The 25557-nt window shown below is 38.6% G+C and overlaps 1 protein-coding gene across 3 annotated transcripts in view; it reads right to left on the bottom strand.

Annotated features, from left to right (window-relative positions):
• The window catches only part of LOC121933205 (myosin VIIA and Rab interacting protein), a 183247-nt gene that overhangs the window by 145077 nt on the left and 12613 nt on the right, over positions 1-25557 (bottom strand). For all 3 annotated transcript variants that reach the window (XM_042472614.1, XM_042472615.1, XM_042472616.1), the window contains exon 2: positions 19075-19224. In XM_042472614.1, coding sequence (XP_042328548.1) covers positions 19075-19184 — 110 coding nt within the window. In that variant the 5' untranslated portion in view covers positions 19185-19224. The remainder of the gene's footprint in view (positions 1-19074; positions 19225-25557) is intronic.

Genomic DNA, 25557 nt, shown 5'->3' on the forward strand with positions numbered 1-25557 from the left:
ATTATTATTATTATTATTATTATTATTATTATTATTATTATTATTATTATTATTTGCTTCCAATGAAGAGCAGCGTGCTTGCATTCTTCTGTTGAATTATGTCTTGGAATATTAGGAGTTACGACAGTAATTCAAATAATTAATTTCAAATAATTAAAATTCTACCACCATTTTGGCTCAGTTCATCAAGTGGAAAGTGGAAAGGTAGCCTTATTTATATAAGGGCAATAGTTTCTTGGCATCGAACAGACATTTTAGTTCTAACTAATGGTTCAAATAATTTCATTTTGTTATCCTGTAACTGAATATTGTGCCTTTCAGCGTAAAATGCTTTCAAATATTAGCATATTCAGTGAAAAGTACCAGATCAAGCTATTTAGACATGTATTGTACATTGTGGCCCTTTTTATGTGCATTATTGTTGTTATTTTATTTATATTTTCCCAACTCTCCCAGATGGATTGAGGCAGGATTACAAACCAATAAAAACACATACAAAATGCATCAACAAAATACAATAACAATAATAATTCCATTAAAAATTAACTCATTGTCAAATAACAAGAGCAATAAAATTATGCAAAGGTCAGAGAAGTGCATGAAGTGGGGGGGGGGACAGAAAAATTATAATATTGTAAAAGCTAGGATTTCTGACAACTATGTGAGAAAAAAATAAACATATCGCATAGCATTTCCACGCTGTCTTTTTCGGTTAATGAAAATGTAAATAGGATTGCCAATCCAACCTTCAAGAGGTATAAATCTATAAGAACTGCATACATATTGGCAAATTTTATTTACATTTTTAAAATGGAATACTACTTCATTTGTTTTAAAATCAGAGTGTTAGGCCTCATCTTTAATACTGTTTCCACATTTGAGCACTGGATTTTGAAAAAAAAAAGTTAGATAAATCTGAAGGGATTTGTAACAAAAATTATAATGGCTCAGTAATTCTTTGCTTTTAAAAAGGGCATTTCAAATATGAGGAGAAATTATATCTAGACAAGAAATACCATGTGTCAATTACAAAGCTCACACAGAGGTTGCACATGTTCATCATTAGTACTTTTTCATTTCACTCCAATAGCTTCACTTAGAGCCTGCAATTTCTACTAGATTTTAGAGATCCAGACATCTTATATAAAGTACTTTTCAGAGGATGGAGGAAGGAAGCCTTCTTTGACAAGATTAGAGATTCTTGACGCATTTACTTTCACTCCTAATAAAGTAATTCTGTTAACAATAGGTTTGTTATTCTCAGTTCCAAAGAAAAATCCTGGATAGAAATCAACCATAAAATGTGGAAGAAATGCCTTGAATTCCTTATTCATGGGCAAAGGGTTATGAACTCAAGAAAGCAGCACGTCTGTAACTTAAAAATTCTGATTGCACAAAATCATTCAAAAGCAACGACTGCTTCGAAAATAATACCAATGGTTCTTTCACAGTGGAACTTACTGCAAACATTACAGGGCTCACACAGGGATTGTACATGTGCATTATTAGTATTTTTCTTTATTTAACTCCAACAGCTTTTCTTAGGGGATGTTTACACTGATGAAAAAATCAGCTTCACCTCACATTTTCCTGGTCTACAGTGATCCTGCAGCGACTCATTAACAACACACACTTAACAGACAAAACGAGGTGAATTCAGCTTAACCGACTACACATTTCCCCCTGATGAACTCAGTTTTGTGCCTTCCCAGCATACACCAATCTATCAAGGTGTTATTGGCTGCCTATCAACATAGACCACCTTTGCACTCTGATTGGATGCCTTCCTATCTAATCCCCTTTTGCCGCCCCAGCGAGTGAATGAGTGGATTTTAAATGTACACACATATACACATGCACACATGAGCACAAAAGAAAGAATAAAATGGTATTTCATGTTTTATTCAAGAAAATGTCCAGCCATGAGATCAGTGGTAAGGGGGTTGTACTGGGCTAACTCTTCCCTCTTCCCACCCCACATCTGATCGGTATTGTGTTATCTTTGTTTTTATGTCAGTGAATGGCGATTTCACATACTCCCTCCTGCACATCCCCCCATACATACACTGCAGATCTCCACACAACCAAGCAAGTGAATGATGGGGGGGGGTAATGTGCAAGTTCCATTCACTGACATAAAAACAAGAATGACACAATGCTGATCAAGGGGAGGAAGAGAGGGGAGGAAGAGTAAAAAAGAGTAAAAAAATAAAGGTGCCAGTTAGGCAGGGGAGAAGAGGGAGACAGTAGCCCAGCCTAGTCCCTCACTGCTCACCTCATGGCAATAGCACGTACATTTCTATACTCCTTATCCATGCACTTAAGCACTCTTTAAGTGGTTACAATGTGTAAGCTAATTGCCCCCAACAATCTGGCTACTCACTGTAGCAACCTGAGGAAGATGCAAGCCTGAATTGAGCCTGAGACCCCAGCTGGTACTGAACTTACAACCTTGTGGTTTGTGAGTCAGTGGCTGCAGTATAGGCATTGAACCACTGCACCACCAGGCTCTTTTTAATTCAGAGAGACTTCCCTGTGAATCGTCAAGAACGTTGCATGTCCAGCTCATGGTGACTGTGAGGTGAGGCCAAATTTTCATCAGTGTAGACAAGCCCTTAGATCATGCAGTTTCTATTGGAGTTTGCAGTTCCAGGCATCTTATATACTTCAGGTTGCCATTTTCCACTTCTTAAAATCTGGGCACCTAATTTGCATATTATTAAAATATTTTAATTATGCAAACCACTCTAACTTACATTCTAAATATAGAATTTCAGCACATTAATGGTTGTATTTTTTCTTCCACTATTATTTAACCTTTCTACCATTCTAAAAGTTAAAACTGACCTGACAGAAACAGTACAGACCAATGTTTAAAGTTGGAACAGAGAAATCCAAACTCCAAAGGCACCCCTATCTTAGGGTGTTCTTGACAAGTTTCTTCAGAGAGGGGTTGCCATTACCATCTTTTGAGGCTAGTCCTAGCAAACCCAATGAATTTTGCTTCTGAGTAGACCTATTTAGGATTGTGGTGTATTTATTCATTTGCTCATTCTGGAGGGAGGCAAGAAGTGTGAAAAGGCAGATGACAGACAAGATCCTGAGGCATCTCCCCCATTCTTGTTTCTAACCCCCTCTCCTTAAGGCTTAAGTATTTTCAGGATTCTCTCCCCCACCTCGCACTTTTAGTCCCTGCGTTCCTCCCACCAACCCCATTACTCCCCATCCCTGGCTGCTTATTCCTCTTCCAAAATCCCTTTCCCTTTATACATAAAATCTTTGCAGAGTACTTCTTTACTCACAACAGTAACCTTGCCCTCCACAGACAAACCAAACATTCTCATATGTCTCATATTCTGCACAGCTTAAACCTCTAACCCTTTTCTTTGTAAATAGTAAGTATTGTCTGTACAATAATTTCAAGAACACTACAAGCAGCAAACATACAATCTATTCTGCTCCACAAAATAATCTACTCCTAGGTCTCATATCTTATTTTCTTTCAGAGGTTGATGTTTTGTTTTGTTACAAATACTTTCTATATAAGTGTTTAACATATCTATTTTTCACTGTAGGAGGAAAGAAGTTTTAAAATTTAAATGTGCAAGGAAATTAATATTTGAACAGTGGAGTGTGGCAATCTCCTGAGAACATAGTTCTGAGAACAGGGCTAACACAAGTGAGTCCCATTCTTTACTCCACAGTTTACCTTAATAAAAGCATCCCATCAGAATACCTGCTGAGCCCTCCAGCAACATGAACCTGATATTTTAAGGTAAAACAATTTTTCTTCTTCTTAAATTTGGACTGGATTAGCATGTTTTACCTCTACACCTACCAAATTACTCCTGATGCAAAACCATGGAGGCTTCTTGAAAAAGTCATTGTCCTCTGCCTACATGAGGCCTCTGGCGGCCCAACAGGAATGGAGACAGATTGGATTGCAAGAGAAGAGTCCTGTTGATATGCAAATAGACTTTAAATTTCCTGGACTTGTTAAATTCCCAATTCCCACATGGCGAGAAGGAGGAGCCAACATGAAAAATTTACCCTCCTCATACCATCTTAACTAAGGAATGAAACAACAAAATGCAGGCATCTTACTAACATCTCCAATTTTTTCTCCTGTTTGGTTGTAACATTTTTTCTGATGAAGAATCCAGTGGGGCTCTGAAAGCTTGCAACAAGTATATTGTGAATTTCGGTTGGCCAATAAAAGTATCACTGTTTGCTGGATTTTTGATTGAATTTGCTAAATGGTCAACACAGCTACCCCTGCATATCTTCTGACATATAGAAGACTTTTATCAGATTTTGAACCACTGTAAAGATTATAGTAGCTTTGCAAGAGAGCCAGCATGGTTTGAGCATTAGACTATGACTCTGGAGACCATGGCTTGAATCCTGACATACCCAAGTTCACTGGATGACCTTGGGCACATTACACTCTCATAGCCTGAAAGGATGGCAATGGCAAACCTGCTCTGAAGAAATCTGTCAAGAAACCCCCATGGTAGGTTTACCTTAGGGTCCCCATACATTGTAAACAACTTAAAGGCATGCAACAACACGCTTTGTAAAGATACAAAAGCAACATCCCCAAACAACACACTAATTTGTAAACTGGTTTTTCTAAGATCTGTATTTTAGTACATTGCAAACTCAGTAATATGCAACCTTTTGTCTTTATTTCTCTGCCATTGTTGCATTGTAACAGGCAGATACCAATGCAGAAAAATGTATCTTTAAAAGGACCATCCTCATGCAAATTCTGCATTTGTAGTTAATACACCTAACTGTTCTAGATGGAGAAAGGCCAGAACACAAATTAGATGTAGAGAGGCTTCCCTGCTGGTCTCTGCAATTTTAAAAATATGGCATAAATAACAATGATGAACTGAACTCAAGACTAGCTGCACAACTGAATGCAGAGCTAACTGGTGCTTTCTTCTTCTTCTTTCTAGCAATATCCTGCTTTTGTTGATGCTGCATTATGTCAGGCATATGTTTGGACAGCTGAGAAAGAGTACCTGGGCAAGAAAGCAAAGCAGCTGAGTGAATAGTTGCCAATACAGAACAGGTTTGAATCTAGAGCTCCAAACTCTATTGTTGAAACCACTTTGTTAAACAATGCTATTAAACCCTAGAATCCAGGACAAACAGTAAAACAGAGAGAGGTCTGACTATTCTGCAGCTGCAATATGCAATTCTTCCTGGAGATTATGATGTTAATAAAAGCTCTCCAAAATGCATTACCAAGGATTTTCATAATTTTCCTTCATCAAGATCCCCCCCCCCCGCGAATAGCTCCTTATTGCTATAGAAACTAGCAATGAGATAGCACTCATCTGTCACAAGGATCAAAATTTAATATGAGGTTGCTGTTCCAAGTCTCTCAGGCTTGATAAAAAAATCCCATACAGTCCTCCATTCCCTTACTAATATTAAAGTCCTGCCAGTTTACCCTTTCCTGACCCAGAAGAACATCTCAGAGACAATAAAAATCATAAACCAACTTACAGAAAATAGATATGGTGACCACATGTTCTATTTTATTAAGAGATGTCAATTCCAAGTGGGGTTTTAAAGAGGAGAGCATCCAGGGGCCCTGTAGAATTCAAATTACAGAATTCAACTTCTTAAGTGGCACACTTAAGAAAAACCTCCCTTACTTACTCCCAAGTATATGTGGTTAGAATCATGAGAAAATAATATTTATATACTATATTCTTATGCCATTTACTTGATAGGTTAATATAGAATAACTCTGAAGATAAAGAAAGTAGATTCAAATCTATTGTTGGATCTCTAAGCAATGCACAATAAATCAGGTTTCTTAACATCCTACTACCGGTAATTAAAAATATAAACAAAACTAGATTTTTCCCTTTAGCAGCACAACCCAGCGCAATGTCTAATTAAAAAAAAATAAGCCGCCCTGATAGCCTTTTGGCTGAACAGTGGGGTATAAATTATTATTATTATTATTATTATTATTATTATTATTATTATTATTATTATTATTAACCCTCCCTTTAAAAATGGGACAGCTGTAGTGGATTATGATTAGGCATAATCTTGTTTTAACAAAATCCAATTCTGCTGGCAGTATCCACTTCTGAAAGTTGATCTCAAGTATCTGCTGGCAAAGCAGTCTCCTGGCTAAGTTCTGGTGACAAAAGAGTCAACAAAGGGATGTGATAAGGAAGGAGCTATTATGCAAGACGTGAATCTCCTCAGTCATAAAGCAACAGCACAGAATTAAGATGAGGCTACGGCAGTCCTAAATAATTTCTAGCACTTCTAGACTTGAAAGAGTTTGCCTTCAATTTAGCCTACCCTGGCCTGGTATCTGCTCAAGCAAGTCCTTGGATATCTTGACCACTTAAGACTTCACTCTAAATTAGTTTGATAGAGAGTGGTTGACATAACTAGGAGAGTATTTTTGAACTGAATTCAGTTCTGGAACTGAACACAAATTTTGAAGCTTAGTACTCAGGGACATCCTGTTCTTTAATTCTAAGTGTGTGTCTTTTGCATCTGGTTCTGGCTAGTGTTATCTTGTAATTCCAGAAATATTCTAGATAGATATGATAATCCTGTTGCCCGCCCAGACCTGGGGTACTACCTTTGAAACAGAAATGGAAATTTAGAAGGCCCTCAGAGCTCCAAGTCATGGAAATTGTTCTTGCATAGTTTCATTCGTGCTAATCATCTCAAAAAATGAATAATGTCCCTGCTGTAAGGACAGGAAGACCAGGCACTACACACAGATGATATCCATGATTAAATATTGATTTTACATTACGGCTTTTCTTTATATCCCCATTATGTGACATCCTGTGATTTGGATAGGTCAATGACTTACAAACCAGTACCTGGTTAACTCAAGAGATCTTCAAACAAACGTTCAAATAGACATGCAAACACTACATTGTTTCTACATAATTATGTATACATTTACATGTACATACCTGTGTTTTTAATTCAATATTTAAGTACATATCTATTATTTTTCCTAATGTACATATATATTTGTACTCAATGCATAATGTTCCAAGTATGTGAAATACTTATACATTCTTCCCCTTTTTATTCCGCTTTCATTCCACTTTAATTCCATATCCCTCTTTTTAAAAAATACTTTTCAATACTGTACTTCACATCTTGTGGGTGTTTTTAAGGGATGGAGCTTAGTGCCGCCCAAAAGTAGGGGCCTGTGACACCCTAGAATAGTTCCTTGAAAAACCTTATTTAGGTCTCTACTGATCTATTCAATTTCTTAATCTGCTCAAGCTATTTCCTTTGCCAACTACTTCTGCCTGCCCATTGACCAGCTTACTGCCTTTCAGGGAAAAACATCTATTCTGACCGTCTCATTTTGTCTTTGCTGTACTACACACTGCACCAGTACTTCAGTTCTGAATCTCTGGAATGCTGTGTGTGTGGAGGGGGAGGTAATGGGACCATTTCTGCTTGCAAAGGATGTATTTAGTGTTGTTTCTACTCTGTTCAATTACCTAGACACCTTTGTAAAGCATCACTACCTGCCTTTCCAGGATGTTGTTGTTGTTGCTGCTGTTGTTGTTAACTGCCTTCAAGTCAACTGCAACTTATGGCAACCCTATGTATGAGAGACCTCCAAGTCACCCTTTTATCAACAGTCCTGCTCAGGTTGTGAAGACTCAGGTTTGTGGCTTCCCTTTAATGCAATTCTTCAACTTTAAATTTTGGAGCTGCTTTTAGAGATGTACAAAGGAGCTCCCAATATGAGGACAGACACCAGGGACAAAAATGGCATGAATCAGCAAGACTTAACCAAAGTATATTCCTTTTTTAAAAAAAAAAATGTTCTTAGTCTGTTTCTGCATAAAAGATATAAAGGAACTCCAGTCCACTTCATTGCTACAGGATTACCCTATACAGAGGACCCCCATGTATAACAAAAGCTGTGTATGTTCAAGTCCAATTAAATATAATGACATAGTAAAATTGTGTCCCTAATAAAAAATGGAAAATCAAGGTTTGATATTTGAAATTTATACTTTTTTGGGAATATTTTCAAACTGTGGATGCTTGAAGCCATGTATAAAAAATCTGTTTATAAGAAGGGCCAACTGTATCTTTTTGTTGTTGCTGCTGTTGTTAATTGAGAGGGAGCACATTTTTAAAATGTACTTAGCAACAATATCAGCAACAAAAAGCCAACATTGAAGCCACCTATCTGCAATTTGGCATACAGAGTCCTCTCTTTAGGGTCCATAATGTCTCAAAATATAATTCAGGTATGTTACAAAAAACCAAAGGTTATAGCCATTTTGGTCTTCCAATGTCTGTCAATGAGAGGTGGGGGGGACCATCAATATGGTACAGTATATGAATCTCAGTTTAGATTTGGCGTCTGGTTTGGATTGAATCAGACGCGAACTGATTTGGACTACAGTTGTCCCTCCATATTCGCGAGGGTTAGGGGAACAAGACCCCCGTGAATATGGAAAAACCACAAATAACAAAAACACAGTTTTTACCTGAGAGGACACCTCTGTAGGAATCTCTAGGTCCTCCAGTGCAACTCTGTGGTCAATGTCCAACATACACTGACCATAAAATGGCACTGGAGTAGCTACAAATGGTCTTTCAGTGCAACTTTTAGTTAAAGTTGATCACAGAGTTGCACTGGAGGACCTAGACAGTCCTAGAGAGAACATAATGAAATCCGTGAATAATCAAATCCGCAAATATCAAATCCGCAAATATGGAGGGATGACTGTAAATCAAGATTGGATCTGTATTGCTGAAACTTGCTCCTAACTTGCTCATTGAGGAAGTGGGCTTTACCTCCAAGCAAATCTATTAGTCTTCAAAATCCCACAAAGGTATTGTTTTTGGCAATGTTCATCCATAATTCTAAATATTTGTTGTTGTTGTGTGCCTTCAAGTAGTTTCTGACTTCGGGATCCTAAGGTGGCCCTATCATGAAGTTTTCTTGGCAAGTTTCCTCAGTAGGGGCTTGCCATTGCCATCATCAGAGGATGAGAGAGTGTAACTTGTCAAAGGTCACCCAACGAGTTACCATGGCAAACATTAACCATAAATAATAACTTTATTTAATTATTATTAAATAATAATTCTGAAAACACTTTACAGCAAGTAATAATATAATTCTATTACTGACACAAGTGGGGTTTATTTGATGAATGACCATGCCAACAAGTCACACTGCAAACTGAATTTTGGAACACAGTAAATTTTTCTGCAAAATCATCTGTTCTATTGCTTTGAAACTAATGGGCAAACATCTCTATTAGATTTGAAGAATGAAGAAATTGGGTCCAGATGGCTTTTTAAAAAGTCAGATACGTTTTTAATGTGCAAATCCTTATGCATCACTTGACTGTTGGCATACAATTAGCTACCAAATTATGCTGAAAATTGTAATTATGTTCAACTGTAATCACCAGCCACCACTTCCTGCCCTTCAGTGAAGTCATTAAGTCACCCATAATGCTAACACATTGTTCTAGATTACAAAGTAAACTAGAACTTCATTTTCCCTACCCTCTTTTGAGAGCTGCTGAGCCCACCTTTGTGTATTAAGAGCATTATGTATGGGTGCAGGAATGAGTCATTTGGTAGACACAGAACCACAGGAATACTCCCACCCCTATTCTGGTAGGAATAGTTAAAGGAAACACTTCCAGCTTCTTACTATAAGTTGCACATAAAATCAGTATTATATGGGAGGCATGTGGGTGCAGTTCAAGTCATCTGTGAAACATCTAAAGTTCCCAACTCAAATACTGCATGAATTAGCAGCAACTAAAACATTTTTAATAAAAGTACAGCCCCGAATTATTGACAGTTCACAAAATTACTCAAAAGCTGACCAATCTTATTTTGTGATAAGAGGCAGGTATTATTGTACTTCCTGTCACAGAACAGAATTCAACCACATCAATAGCATATCATTTTTAACACTTTTGCCCGATGAAGAAGCTAGTGGAGTTTCAAAGCTCGCAACACATATAATGTGCATTTTGGTTGACCCAACGAAAAGTATAACTGTTGTATAGATTTTGGATGATATTGTACTTTGTTATATGGCCAAAATGGCTATAGGATAAGTTTTCTGAACAAAGAAAGATCCTGCATTTTAGCTGACAACTGGGGAATTCTAAAGAGAGCCAATGAAATGGGACTTTACTATTTCAGGCTTTTACCTTGAACAAAGGAAAAACATCTTTTTCTTTTAAACTGAGACTGCATTGGAATGTTTTACCTTAACAACACCTAAAACTCTTCCTGAGGCTTCCTGAGAAATTCAGTGTTCTTTTCCTAACAAGGGGGTTTGTGGCCTCACAAAAGATTTGAGACAAACTGAATCTCAAAGGCAGTAGCTTTTTGTGTTGCAAAAGGAATTTAATATTTGTGTCTTACACTGGATCACTGAACACTCACATGGCCCACCTGCATGAATATCCTTCCGTAACATCTGAACTGAGGACAACAACTAAACATCTTGACCAAAAGCAGGGCTATGACTAACATTGCCATTTTTATTCCAGTATCATTTTTAACACAGTTGCCTGATGAAGAAGCTAGTGGAGTACACTGTATTTGCTTCCCTCTCCCCAATTAAAGTGTGTGTGGGAGGCTGAGTTAAAGCTTGGGTACTCACCTTCAGCATTTCCCAAATATCCCATCTGATCCCTAAATCAGGATACTTTCAAAAGGGATAATTCTCCCTAGGGAGGGAAAAAAAAAAACAACCACCCAAATACCATGACTTGGGTTGACAAATGGTTGACAAATTGGTGCAAAAACCTAGGATTTCACCAGGAGGAAAAAGGAATAGCAATATTTACAGTGTGGAAAGGCTCCTTGGTTCTTGATGCTAACCCACTACCATTCCACTATAAAAAGCCTTGTGTGGACTTGCATCAATATTTGTGAATATTTTCTACCTTCTCTACTGATCTGAATGCTTTTGATTGTAAAAGAGACATGGATAAAAACTGAAAAGTCACATTCTCTCAGCCTCAGGGGAAGTCAATGGCAAACCCACTCTGAACAAATCCCGCCAAGAAAATCCCATGACAGCTTCCCCTTACGGTCGTCATAAGTTGGAAAGGAAGCAAAAAATTTTCAGAAGGGTTTTGCCATAGCTATTCTCTGAGGCTGAAAGAGTGTGGCCACTGTGAAGTTGAAGGTTTTCATGGCCGGCATCCATAGATTTTTTGTGGGTTTTTTGGGTTAGAACATGGCCATATAGCCCGAAATCCCCACAAAAAACTAACGTGTGGCCACTGTTCCGCCACTGCTGCCTCTTCCTCCTCCTTCTCCTCTTCCCCACCCCCACCCAGAGTTGCCACATTCCTGCTCTTCCTCCTCTTCCTCCTGGCCCCCCTCACCACCACCGCCGCCGCCACCATTGTTTAAGTGTGAAGGGCAACAGAAAATTTGATTGTGGAAAACATAGTGAAAACTATGAGCCTGATCAATTCAGGATGGTATCACCAAGGAGACCCTGGATCCCCTCAGTACAAAATAGTAAGTGTGAATGGGCCCTATAAATTGTAGTCTGTTACAGAAGAGTGTATCAGAGGGTCACTTCACTTTCAGCCTTGTGTATTTTTGTAATTATTGATAGTTTTTTTGGTAGAACTATCTCAACTCATAGCATGTATTTTCTAATCCTTCATGTAAGGATTAGGATATTACCAAAATTAAAAACTTGAGATAACTGTAACAGTCTATAAATGTATTACAGTTCTCCCTCCGTTCCCGTGGTCTTCGAACTCGCACCCCTCACTTATGCACGAGGGATGAACAGAGAGTGAATGAATGGGACACACACCTGTGCACTCCCAAGCCCACATGCCTGCGCCTATATTCAAACCAATGGGGCTTGAATATATGCGAACCTCCATTTTTGTGAGGGGGTCCATTGTTGTGAGGGGGTCCGGAACAGATCCCCTGCAAAAAAGAGAGGTGAACTGTATTTTCATCCATCGATTACATGGAAAAGGTTTATATATTCCTCAAGAACAGCTTTATTTCAAATTTATTGACCTCAAAAGCATGCAAAAGAACCGCACATGCTCTCTCTTTCTTCTCACTACATTTGCTTTAGGAAGCTGAAGAATTTGAAAGCTTTTAAATGACAGGCTGCTCCAAGAAAGAGAGCATATGAGGCTATGGAAATCACTATGCAAAAGGTTTTATATCTACTTTGTAGTTTTACTGACTAATGCAGGTGGGAAGTGGATTCATGTTACAGGTGCAGTGTGGGAACAATTTTTAATGGCCACTGTTTTAAACCCACTCTCTATATCCATAAAGAGGACTTATGTGGACCAGATCAGAAGCAGTCCGTTCTTACACTACTGTATGGGTGCATTAGAAGGGTAATATAAGAAGTAAGCTTTTAATGTTCCTCTTGATGGGGCTTCTGTTTACATGAAACAGTACTATGGTGATGGACCAAGCCATGTGAACGTTGTTTCTAGAACCATGTAACTATGAAGTTGGGAGGGGCTCTGCCATCCAGTCCAGTCCCCGCCAATGAAACAGGCCATGGCCAAAACATCTGAGAGATGAACATTCAGTCTCTCTTTGGAACCATCTAATGAGGGTAATTACACCACTCTCCAGCTCCACAACATCATGAGAACCCAGCCTAAATATTTGTCATCTTTTACATACACAAAGTGCTGCATGATACAGAACTGAGTACAGTCCGGTACATGTTCTCCAAAGGTTATCTAATATCTTGTCAAAGTCAACAAATGTATTGGAGACAGGTTATCAAAATTAATTTTGTCAGCAACATAGCCAAATACATCTCACAACATTCCCCCAATAACTCTGAGTGTTGAGATGTTCCAGCGCAATTATTAAATTATTTACAAATATAAAAAGCAAACAAAGATGTGGGAGAACAGGTTAACAGACAGACAAAGCCATTTCTTCACATCAGATTTCCAGGGAGTGGCAGCTGTTTGAGACACCTGCACAGCTTACAAACCCCCAAACTCAGAATACCAGGTGAAGACCATGGCGGTTTTGACCTCTATACTTAGGACTTTGAGACGGCGGAAGCTAAACCACAGAATAGTTGGCTAATTAACAGATAACTAGAGATCAGAACGCTGATGACACCCAAATAGTCTTCTCTATGTCTCCGACTGATGCAGTGACTGAGGATGGCGTCTCTCCTCTCGTGGCGTGCCTGGAGTCAGTAATGGGCTGGATGAGGGAAAACCGACTCAAATTGAATCCAGAGAAAACGGAGGTACTGGTGATAGGTTCCCCTGGTCCAGGAATGGCGGTAGTTCCACTTGTCCTGAATGGGGTCACGCTCCCTGTGAAGGACTCCGTGCACAGTCTGGGGGTGCTTCTTGACTCGTCGCTTCACCTGACTGCTCAGGTGAATGCGACGGTCAAGAACACCTGTTATCAGCTTCGGCTCATTCGCCAGCTGTGCCCATACCTGGCCCAGAGGGACCTTGAAACGGTAGTACATGCTCTGGTAACCTCGAGATTGGATTTCTGCAACGCACTCTACATGGGGCAACCCTTATACCAAACCCGGAAGCTACAAATGGTACAGAATATGGCAGCCAGGCTGGTCACTGGAACTTCCAGGGCCAGCCATATTACACCGATGCTTAAAGACTTGCATTGGCTGCCTATTCGCTTCCGGGCACAATATAAGGTGTTGGTAATGACCTATAAAGCCCTAAATGGCTTGGGCCCAGGATACCTGAAGGACCGCCTCTCCCCGTACATTCTGTCCCGCACCCTCAGAACATCTGGGCAGCAATTACTTAGGGTGCCAGGGGCTAGGTTGACCTCTACCACGAGGAAGACTTTTTCCATCGCCGCCCCGGCCCTTTGGAACATGCTGCCCACAGAGCTCCGCTCGGCCACCTCCCTGACCCAATTTAGAAAGGACCTAAAAACCTTTCTATTTCAGATGGCATTCCCTGACCAAAGTCCAGTGGGCCTCCCTTCCTCTTCTGTGGCAAAGAGGACTGGCTAACGGGGGTTTTATTCTGTTTTATTTTGCTGCTGTGTAATTGTTTTAACCTGAATGTATATGTTGTGTTTTATTGATATTTGCTGTGAACTGCCCTGATCTATGGAAGGGCGGTATAAAAATAAAAATTTTATTATTATTTATTATCTCCAGATAAGGTAAATAGCATGAGATTGTCCACTCATGCCCAGGATCATTGCTTCTCCTAGGAGACCATTGAATTTACAGAAGTCAGAAGCACATTTTGAGCAGTGGGTTAAACATCAAACAGGCTGATAAGTGAGTGCTAAAAGGTCATCAAGGAGCCCCAGTTTCATACTGGGTTAGTTTCGTAGTGTGAATGGGACCATGGGAGAGCAATACAGGGACAAGCCCCTGCCACAAATCCAAATGCCAACTTTGTCCCTGCATCTACTCTGGGAACAATATTATAGGGGCCACTCACAACATCAAGGGTACATTTACTTGTTCTTCCTTCAATGTGATATATGGCATCCTTTACCATCAATGTCATTCTTTACTCAACAATGGTCAAACACGATAGTCTATATGCAAGAGAATAAATGGACACAAAACTGACATTAAAAATGGCAATACCCCAAAATCAGTTGCAGAAAAATTCAGCCTTCCTGGACATACAGCATGTGATATTCATCCAGCCTCAGAGGGAGATAAAGGCCATACAGCCCCACCAGGCCTGGCCTAAAGTAAGAAGACAAGCCCTCCCTCTCTGCCATCTGATATCATCTGGCCTCAGAGGAAGAGAAAGACTGGCCAGCTTCATCAGCCTAAAGCAAGAAGGTGAGCCCTCCCTCTAGTCCATCTGCCATGGTCCAGACCTCGGAGAGAAAGAAGAACCGCTGCACTTATTCCCCTTCCCACTGCCATTCCTTTCTCCTTTTGTGTCATGTCTTTTTTAGATTGTAAGCCTGAGGGTAGAGAAATGTCTAATTAACTATCTGTAAGCCGCTCTGAGAGCCTTTCTGGCTGAGGAGTGGGGTATAAATACAGTAAGTAAATAAATATAAAGACTGCAGCCCTTTAACAAGGAAATTAGAAAGGAAGACTAGAAGGAGAAACAGATGAATTGAATTATATTTACAAATTCCAATCCATTAACAGAGGTATGAACAAAGAAAATGGCTTCATGGTGTATTACATATATTAACAAGAGTCCTCACTGCTATAACGAGAGAAATCTTCTTACCCGAGGAACTGACTTTTGGAAAACAGATGTATTGCTTTCACACAGCAACACTAATTGATCACTGTAAAGATCTGAAAAACCTGTATTTTTGAAAACTGATGGCAAGGATCATGATTTGCATCCTTCAGGATTCTCTTACATTCAGTCCCACTCCCACAACTGTGTATATATGCTTTCCACCTGAACATTTATCACTCTACAACCATCTGAAGAAGTGGGCTTATTTCCATTAAAGTTCATTCAAAAATAAAAACCATCTAGTCTTAAAGTGCTGCTACATTCTCTTTTCCCCTTCCTTCTTTTTTCCACAACACTGGGGCTTTTGAATAAGGGAAGAATTCTGTAGGGGAATTTTGTTTTTGTTAACTGCCATCAAGTCAGCTTCAACCTATTTTGACCCTAAGACTTCCAAGACACCCTATCATCAACCTCTTGCATATTCAGGTCTGTGGTTTCTTTTACTGAGTCTATCAATCTGGAATGCAGGCTTCCTCTTTTTCTACTGCCTTCTGCATTACCAAGCATCATTCTTTTCTAGAGAGTCATGTCTTCGAATGATCTGTCCAAGTATGACAGTCTCAGTTTAGTAATCTTGGCTTCTAGGGGGAGTTCAGACTTGACTGGATCTAGGTCTCATTTGTCTTATCAGTCCACACTATCTGTAGAACTCTTCAACAGCATCAAATTTGAAATGATTTGATTTTATTCCTATCAGCCTTCTTCACTGTCCACCTTTCATAGGAATTGGAACTACGATAGTATGAACCATTCAGACTTTAATATTCAATGATACATTGTTACACTTAAGGATGTTGTCTAGTTTGTTCATAGCTGCCCTTCCAAGTCATAATCTTGTAATTTGTGAACTGCAGTCTCCATTCTGATTAATTACAGAGCCAATGGGAACTAACTGATGTAAAATTAAGCCACAAAAACACTAAAATACAAAATGAGCTGAAAAAATATTGGTATTTTATGTACCAGAGAAACTGTATAGAACATCAAGAAGTCTATTTTAAGGAAGAATCTTATGCACAGATGCAAAATATAACCATCAGAGCTGGGTACTGTTTCTCTCTCATCATTGCATCTTTAATCCCAGAAAGATGTGATCTAACAATTATACATCACATATTTTAATCTGATTGCTAATACAGTTGGCCCTCTGTTTTCACGGGGATCCGTTCCGGACTCTCCCGCAAAAATAGAGGCTTGTGCATATTCAAGCCTCATAGGCCTGAATGGGGCAAGCCCCCATGTGTGCAGCCTGGGTGCATATGACAGAAAATAGCGGATGTCGTCCCTCCATGGATATTCAAGGCATGGATCTGAGATCCGCGAGTTAAGAGGGGCGGCTATATATTTCTGGAGCCATCTTGTTCTTTATAACCATTAACCTGCCATTGGGCTTTTTATATTATGTCAGTGCCCATTATGCTATATTATGCAATGAAAGTGTTATGAGGTCATTTACAGCAACAAGAAATATTTGTCACTGCCAGACAGTGGTTTAGTCACAGATTACAGTCTTGTAAACATCCAAATTTGTTAAAGATTCAGTACAGTAATTTAAAACAACTTTCATATGATTATGTATTACAGTTTTATTCTGCCCTTCCCCCAAGAAGACCAGGATGGCATACATAATGCCCCCCCATTTACCCTCACAACAGCCTTTTGTTAAGCAAAGGTACAGTAATTGGCTTAAAAATCACACAGCAAGACTTCAGGCTGAGTGGGGATTTGGATCTTTCACATCTCAGTCCAAAACTCTACCTCCTATACCATCCTGGATTTCATATAAACTGGCCCCTTGTAGTAGATGTGACACCAAAAGGATGATTTGGAGCATAGAGAGCAGTTTGCCCCATATAATGACTAGAGTATAGTTTAGTATAGCCAGTCCTTTCTAGTTGTCATTTACCCTTAGGGACCTCATAAGCTGTACCAACTGAGAGTAGCTCATATATAATCATTCCTTTAGCTGCTACCCATACTAGCCTCCTTCTGATAATTCTTGATCATTATCTAATATAACAACTGGCAACTGGTTTTCCCCCTTTTTTTGTTGGGCAGCATAGGGTTATTTTATAAGGGGTGAGAGATCTCTCTCTCCATCTGTAAGCATCAGAATAACTTGTATGATATGGGAAATGACCGGATATATACAGTAATACCTGCACTCAGGATGAATTCCTTTCTCTTCTCTATGGAACTCTATGGTCCCAGAGACAAACACTCAGTTGCCTCTGCTTTCATTTGCTAAAGGAACATGTGATAACTTTCTTTGCATCATTCTTGCTTCTGCACCCACTTATTACCTGTATATAATCAATAAACTGTCATCTTGGCACACTGAATCTTGCTTATCTTGGGATCTTAGTGGATCAGGCTCCATATACTTTCTGAACATCCTTCAATTATCTTTCCACTCAAAATGGGGAAAAAATACAGCTACACATAGCCCACAAATTCCCTGTGTGTCTCAAGCATAGTTTAATATGCTTTTGATGGAGGAATGAGTCAATTTATGAATTTCATGCAATTCCTTCTGATCCTTCTACTCCCACATCATTTATAGATAATTTATGAAATGCCATAAAAGGATGTGAACAATCTTACATTTTACATGTAAGAGACAAATATGCTTTTTTTTTAAAATGGCAATTCTGTAGCCTTTGGCGTGGCAGACAACTTGATAAACATTCAGTGCTATTACACACCATTCTTCCAAATTAGAAACTGCCTTGAATAAAAATAAATAAATAAGCATATTCATAAACAGTTGGGGTGGGTTTGAGAGCTGATTGATGCTGCCAGTCCTTGATCCAGAGTTCATCCACTCATATTCATACTGCAGCATCCTCACAATTTGAAAATCAAGAGCCTGTATCAACCTATTATCCCATCTGCAACAGCAGTTCCTTTTAACAACAGTTCTGGGCACCCTGTTCTACTATATCATTTCATAACATAGGCAGTGTTATATAAAAAGAAAAAAAACACAAAGCAAAATATACTGTATTCTCTAGACATAATAAACATTTATACAGTTCCATGAAAGACAATAAAATAGCAACAAAATCTGAAGAGGATCCTATACTGCCATTTTCAAGACTGTCTTATTTCTGCCCTACATTGGCACTTAACAAATAAAGGAAACAAATACAACCCAATGATTTTTCTGGGGGCTAAGAATTGAGTGCTAGCATATTGAACAGGTACAGCATTTATATTTACACACACACACACCATTTGCAAAGACTGCATAATAATATTTTAAAGTCTGTATGTTACCATCAGTGCTGCAAACATTACAGTCTTCTAGCAATTCAGTGCATATTGACATAACACAGCTAGATAAAGAAAGTAATTTAAATGTCAGTTAGGAAAGCTTAGTGAAAACCAGCAACCTCTCTCTCTCAATGTGTGCACCCATGTTCTGAACTATCACAAAAGAGATTCATGGGCCCTGCAGAAAATATGGAGGAGCTATTACATTTACAAAAAAAGTCTATGGCTCAGTGATAGATTTGTTAGTATCTACTGTGATTTGTATTATTATTTTGTGTGTGTGTGTGTGTGTGTGTATAAGTACACCGTAGACTACTGATTTTCACTGCATCCATATTCATATACTAGATTTCAGAAAGCATTAAGATTCAGTGTTTTAGTCAGTACCAAAGCCCACAAGAATGTGACTGTCCTTATTGTCAAAGACAGAAAAATTACCTGATGCCTAGATAATCACATGTATTTACAAACTATAGACAGTAACAATATGAAATGCATCCATCAAAATCTCTATATATTCCACAGGTCTTACCTCAGTCTATCTTCTTCTTTCTTGCGGAGGGTGAAATCTCGTTGGACTACCTGAAGGACATGTTCAGCTTCATCATCAGTCAAGCTAGATAAGTCCAGCTTCCTCCCCATGATTAATTCTATCCTTAGTGCAATCAATAGGCTGACGAACCTAACACCACAAGAGAGAACAAAGGCATGGAGATGAAACTATAAATACTGCAGGACTTCAGCAAGCTTCTAAGATAAAATAATTTAAACTAAAGTAATATTCTCTTCATACACTGTTTGATGACCAAAACATTAACTTCTATCATTCTTCTATCATTCTCAAGACAATGAGCTGAATATAGGCTCAAAGTTCATTTTAGACTTAGTTTTCTGAGTCAAATTACATGGAATATTTTGTCCTAAAATTGCCTAGGTTTTCCTTAAGACAAGACTCCATAGATTCCATACAAGCTTTTACACATGTAATATGGAGAACAAAGCCCAGTTCTGTCCCTTAAACTACTGTACTCAACTCTGACTATTCCATTAATGCTATTGGGACAGTTCAAGAGCAAATACTTTCAGCCTTTGATCCTCAAGAACATCCATTAGTATGTTCACTCATAAAAAGAGAACAAATCATCATATACATGGCAGTCACATGTCTAACAAAGATGTAGAAAAGAAGCTGAAATGACGTAGAGTCTTCCAATGTATCATCAAATTGTCAAAAAAAGAATACTATATTTTCTGATTTCAAGTCCCTAATTTTGTTTTCCACAAGGTCTACTAATTTATGTATAGCTGATAGGAGGCAACATCTTGGGTTACCTTTTGAAAGCTGCTATGAGTAAGGCTGGACTTTCTCCTGCCATGTATTGATAGCAATTCATTCCCTCCAGAGAACTGCTTCATCGTCTGTTGCTGTACTTGAATGACTTACATCAAACTTCACCTACAAGATCATGATTTCCCAGGAAGTGAACTGCAGCTTTCCAGAGAACAACAGAGGTCTGTACTTCTGCAGACCTTGATCCAAAGAAGCCAGAACAGTTTTAAGGTATTAATTATGCCTTGAATTTACAGAATGCTTCCCAGGGTTTGCAGTGGCAAGTTTACTAGAAGCAGATTAAAAAGCAGGTGATTCTCTTGGGGGGGGGGGTTCTGAACATAATAGAACAACTTTGCAATAATCAACAGCTGCTAAGTCTTGTTCAGATGACCTTTTACAATCAAATTGCTTATGAATTTGGTTTTAAAAAAAGCTGGTTAAGGTTGCTGAAATTACCTTTGGGAGCTCAGCTACAGAGCCCGAACAGCTACAGCAATAGCATCCAATGTGGTAAGAATGAGGCAGTGTTGCAACAAAGTGGAAGTCAAAGTAAAATACAAAGTGAATGTGGAATTCATGGAAGTTAAACAATTCCAGAAAGATCAACAACAAAAAATCTAGGGAGGAGAAAAGGGACACATTTTTCTAGCTAAAATTTCATTATCCTTCTTTGAGGCCCATAGACAGTCCATAGGACTGAACTCAAGGCCACTATTATCTTATATCTCTGCTCTCCCCTCCTCAAAATAAAGCCCTTAGGTAACATTGCTCTGGCGCCAATGAAATATATCCCTTGGCATCCCTCATGTGCATGAACAATTGAATTGTAGCATCTTGAACTCCATATGCTTCATTACAAAGCAGATGCTAAAAACTCCAGCACAAGCTTACAATCTCAGCAGAATCATCTGCAGGGGCGGAAATTGTATACTGTATATTGTTGTATTTTTAAAAGGTTGTAAGCCACTTTGATTGCGGTAACAAAAGGCAAGATATAACTTATAGTTTTCTTTATTTTATTATCTGGTTTGTGCCATAAAATACAGAGATAACAACGTAATAGGTACTGTTCATATTCACTTCAGTAACTTAATAATTTTGGACATACAACAGACAGGAATAGGCAACTGCATAGGGGCCAATCTCCACCGACCCCAGCCAGCGCACCAAAATATTTGTTTTTCTTCAGACAGTGGTACACAATCCCTCGGAGTGTAGTGAAGTCTCCTTCCCTGAAGGTCTTTAAACAGAGGCTTGATGACCATCTGTCAGGGGTGCTTTGATTCAGAGTTCCTGCATGGCAGGGGGTTAGACTGGATGGCCTTTGCGGTCTCTTCCTACTCTACGATTGTATGATTCTAGAATCCCTCTCAAAATGGTAAACAAAAGTGATTATCATGAATCTTTCTCTTGTCATTTGTAGAAGGTATCTGACAAAAATAAGAATACAAGGGGGTTCAAGCATTTGGTGATCAAACATCTCAAAAATATCATCAATTTTTATTTAATTTTTTTACTGGGAGGGTTGAGAAGCTCTCAGAATTTGCAGGATGCTTAAGAGGTCCCAAAGGTGGGGGGTGACACATAGCTGATGGACTGTGATTTCCTCACTCCTCCATTAGATGTATGCTAGATTAGATCTCCCTGGATGACTTTTTTTTTTTAAATGTTTATTTAATTATTTTTACATATATACAAACAGTGTTGCATAAGCCCCCTTCCCCACTACCATACAGCTTGATAAGAGTATAGAATTGGTAAACTATTAACAATTAGTAACTTACATTTAATATGTGGGATATGATTTAATTACATTATTGATTTCCTTGTACTCCACATTCCCTTTAACCTCCTAAAGCAGAATTTCCCAGCCCAAGTTCGAAGCTGCCACCTTCCTTTCTCCAGTATATTTCAATCTTCTATCCCTAATAATATCAAACAGCAAATTATCTGCCAAATACTTGCCTACTTTGGACAAGTTCCAATTTTTACTATATTTCCATCCTGATAATATTGCCGCCTGCGTTGTTTTTAATATATACTTTACAGCTTTCTCTTCATTATTATTCATTCCTTTTTCTTCAAATTTAATGTTATACACTTCTCTTTATTTAAATGAACATCCTTACCTATAATTTTATTCATCTCTTTTAACACTTCACTCCAAAACCTCTGAACACATGGACAATCCCACCACATTTTTATGTAGAAACCCTTGGACCCACCGCAGTGCCAACATTTAGCTGATATTTTTTATTAAAATGTGCTACTTGAGAAGGAGTCCTGTACCATCGCTCTATTAATTCTATTCTAGTATGCTCTTATTCTAGTATGCTTATTTCTCTTAACTCCTTGTATCCACACTTGTATATCTTCCCCTGTTAAATTTAAATCTCTTTCCCGAACTCCATTCAAAATATCTATGATTTTAAACTGATACTCTAATAATATCACTCTATATATAAGCCCAATGATACTTTTGTCTTCATTTATCATCTTTTTGATGATTCTTTCCAATGGTGTTGTATTATTTTCATATATTTGACTGGATAACATAATGAGAGCTCTGATACTAGTAAGTGTTTCCCATCCCTGAAATGTATTCCATTTCCTGCTTAGATTAACCATTATTTGATTGGAGTGAGGGGACCAGCTGTTAGTATCCTCAGCAAATGTCCAAATTAAAAGAATTTTAATGCTCAAAAATGACCTAAATATTTCACTTTGACACCACAAATTATGCAAAAAATTTATGAACCACCAAAGAAAAGTACTTGAGCGAATGCATTTTCATTATCACACAAGTAAAATATAGCCATAACAATTCCAGAATATACAATAGTTTTTTTCTGTTTAAACCTACAGTCTCAGAAAAGTATCATTACGTAAGGGAACCTATCAGCAAACAAGGAGAAAACATTCCAGTCAGAAAAGATGCAACTTTCCAGCCACACCAAGAAAAGTCTGCCTGTTCTCATGGTCACATGAAATAAACACACTGCAGTGTTCTCGCTAAGAAGAGCTTAAGGAGAAATATCTTGTTTTGATTTTATTAATACAGAAAAGTTGCTTTCCCCACTTCTTCATTCTGCTTCTTCAATTTCTCAACCTTAAATTGCCAAAGACATTCCACAACACCAGATCCATTTTAAAATAACCATCATTTATCTTAAAGGAGCAATGAAAAGCCTTTGCATGGAATGGTATTCTTCAGACTCTGATCTGTGGAACCCCAGTGGATCTTCAAAGTTTTACATTCAATTCCTCTGTGAGAACATCAGTTAACTACAGCCAATTTCTTCCCATGTATCATTTGCTCTGTACTGTTGATTTCCTTCCATGTCCAGCCACAGAAGACAGATGATGTTCTAGGTTGGGTGCACTATTAGTTCATACTACAAAATAGTAAGCTCAGCAGCTTCCAAAATACTGACTTTACATTCTTGGGAAATCCTGATCTCTTCTGTAACATACTTGTCCCTGAAAAATCAGATTGACCAGAAAGGTGTCTTGCTCCTACAAAAAGTATTCTGGTTTTGTTTGGTTTTTGCATCATGTATTCTTTAAGAAGTGAGGGGGCTGAGTGTATTTAGTCTCTGTTAAAGGAGATGTAAGTGGAAGAACTAACAGTCAAGATCACGCTGGTTTGCTCACAAAGATGCTATAGTGGTGAGGATACTGGGCCCACACATCTCTTTTAAAAAAGTGGGGCGCAAGAAGTCTGAGGTCTAGTTCTGGATACTCAATTTTAGGGATATAGATAAGTCAGAGCAAGTTTAAGGGCAACAAGGATGACAAGAGGTATAGAGAACAAAATATGTGAGGAAAGGCTGAGGGAGTTGGGCATGTCCAGCCTGGTGAAAAGAGATTATATAATTGCTCTCTTTAAATATCTAAAGGGCTGTCTCTGAGAGGAAGGAATATGTTTGTTCTCTGCTGCCCCAGAGCGTAGGACCAGATGTAATCATTTTACGTTAAAGGGGGATAGATTTCAACTGAACACTAGAAGCAATTTCCTGATAGTAAGAACAATCTGACAATGAATCATTTATTTAGGGAGGTGGTGGAGTCTTTTTCTCTGGACGTCTTCAAAAAGAGGCTAGACAGCTAACTGCTAGGGATGCTGTAGCTGTATTTCCTGCATCTTATGGGAAATTGGACTCAATGGCCTCTAAAGCTCCTTCCAATGCTATGATTCTAGTCTAGGTGTGGAGAAAGTACACCTGTGGGAGCTCTTACACAGAGCTGCTGTCTCTCCTTCATGCACCTTCTCTCCCCTTCCATTCCAATCTGTTTCCAGTCTTTATGGTCATTACCCATTTTCCTACAAGCTCCTGGTTTTCTTCACTTCCCCCCCCCCCCCCCTTCCCTTCTCTCCAATCTCCTTCCTAGCCTCTATTTTTGTCTTGATTTCCCTTCCCTCAATATTGCTGGAATGGGGGCAAAACAAAAGCAGTCTTCAGGAGCAAAGCTGAATTATGTTTTTAACCTCCTTCCCAACCCATCAATTCTGCTCCATACTGTTGGCATTAAAACTACTCAACAATCTGCAAAAGCAAAGCTGGTTTGGCAGACACATGTTAATCCAGCTTTGCACTGGCAGGCTGTTGTATTGAATAGCTTTATTCCAGTCCTAGCAATAGTAAGTGCAACCATTAGTAAAACCAGCCTGTCAACTCCAACTTTGCTCTTGAAGATTGTTATTGGGATGGAGGAAAATATAAAGCTCTACTGTAGTTCCAAGTAGTTACACCCAAAGGTCTTCAGGAAGAGTGTGTGTGAACGAGAATGAGTGGGATCATGTGGAGTAAGCTGTTTCTGTAAGATAACAGATTGTTCAGGATTTTTCATACATTTGTTGTGTTTACGCATGACACATACTTATGTAGAGAGATCTTGTAGCACCTTCGAGACTAACCAAAAGAAAGAAGTTGGCAGCATGAGCTTTCATAGATTTCAATCTACTTCCTCAAATGCTTGAGCAAGCAGACTAAAGTCTATGAAAGTTCACGCTGCCAACTTCTTTCAGTTAGTCTCAAAGTCTACAAGATCCCTCTACATAAGTATGTGTCATGCGTGTGTGTGTGTGCGCGTGCGTGTGTGTGTATAAAATTAACTAATTTGGGGCTTCCCTTCATACAATATATAAACATAAAGATTTCATTAATAACGTTTATACTCCACTGTTCCCTTGGATTGACTGCCATACTCCTTACACATTCACATCTATGTCCCTATTTTAAATCTGAAAAGTTGGAGGTTTATACATAGATTGTGTAGCAGAAATATAGGGTTTCCTTAGCATCCAAATCCATTGGAAAAGGAACCCACAAGGCAGTAAACTGGAAAATAACTAGTCTATAATTTTTTTATATGGAACCACCATCTATCTGAAAATAGAACTGAAGTCAGTTTGTGACCAACCCCTTGCTACACTTGAAACAAATATTCTTTTTGTTTCTGTAGCAATTATAACCTTACTATAAACAGGCTGCACAATTCAGAACCTTCAAGAAGTATAATTAGCATGCAGAATTTCATTTTCTTCTTATGCCCATAAAATCAGACAAAAATTCACAAGCAAGGCGCTGCCATGGGCACAGAAGAGGTGTGAAGTCAACATAAGCTTGTTTGTTTCTCTTCTTGTTATATTTATAGCCTTTCTTTCATCCATCATGGAAC

This window comes from Sceloporus undulatus, chromosome 6 (genome assembly GCF_019175285.1).
Source record: "Sceloporus undulatus isolate JIND9_A2432 ecotype Alabama chromosome 6, SceUnd_v1.1, whole genome shotgun sequence".
NCBI lineage: Eukaryota > Metazoa > Chordata > Lepidosauria > Squamata > Phrynosomatidae > Sceloporus > Sceloporus undulatus.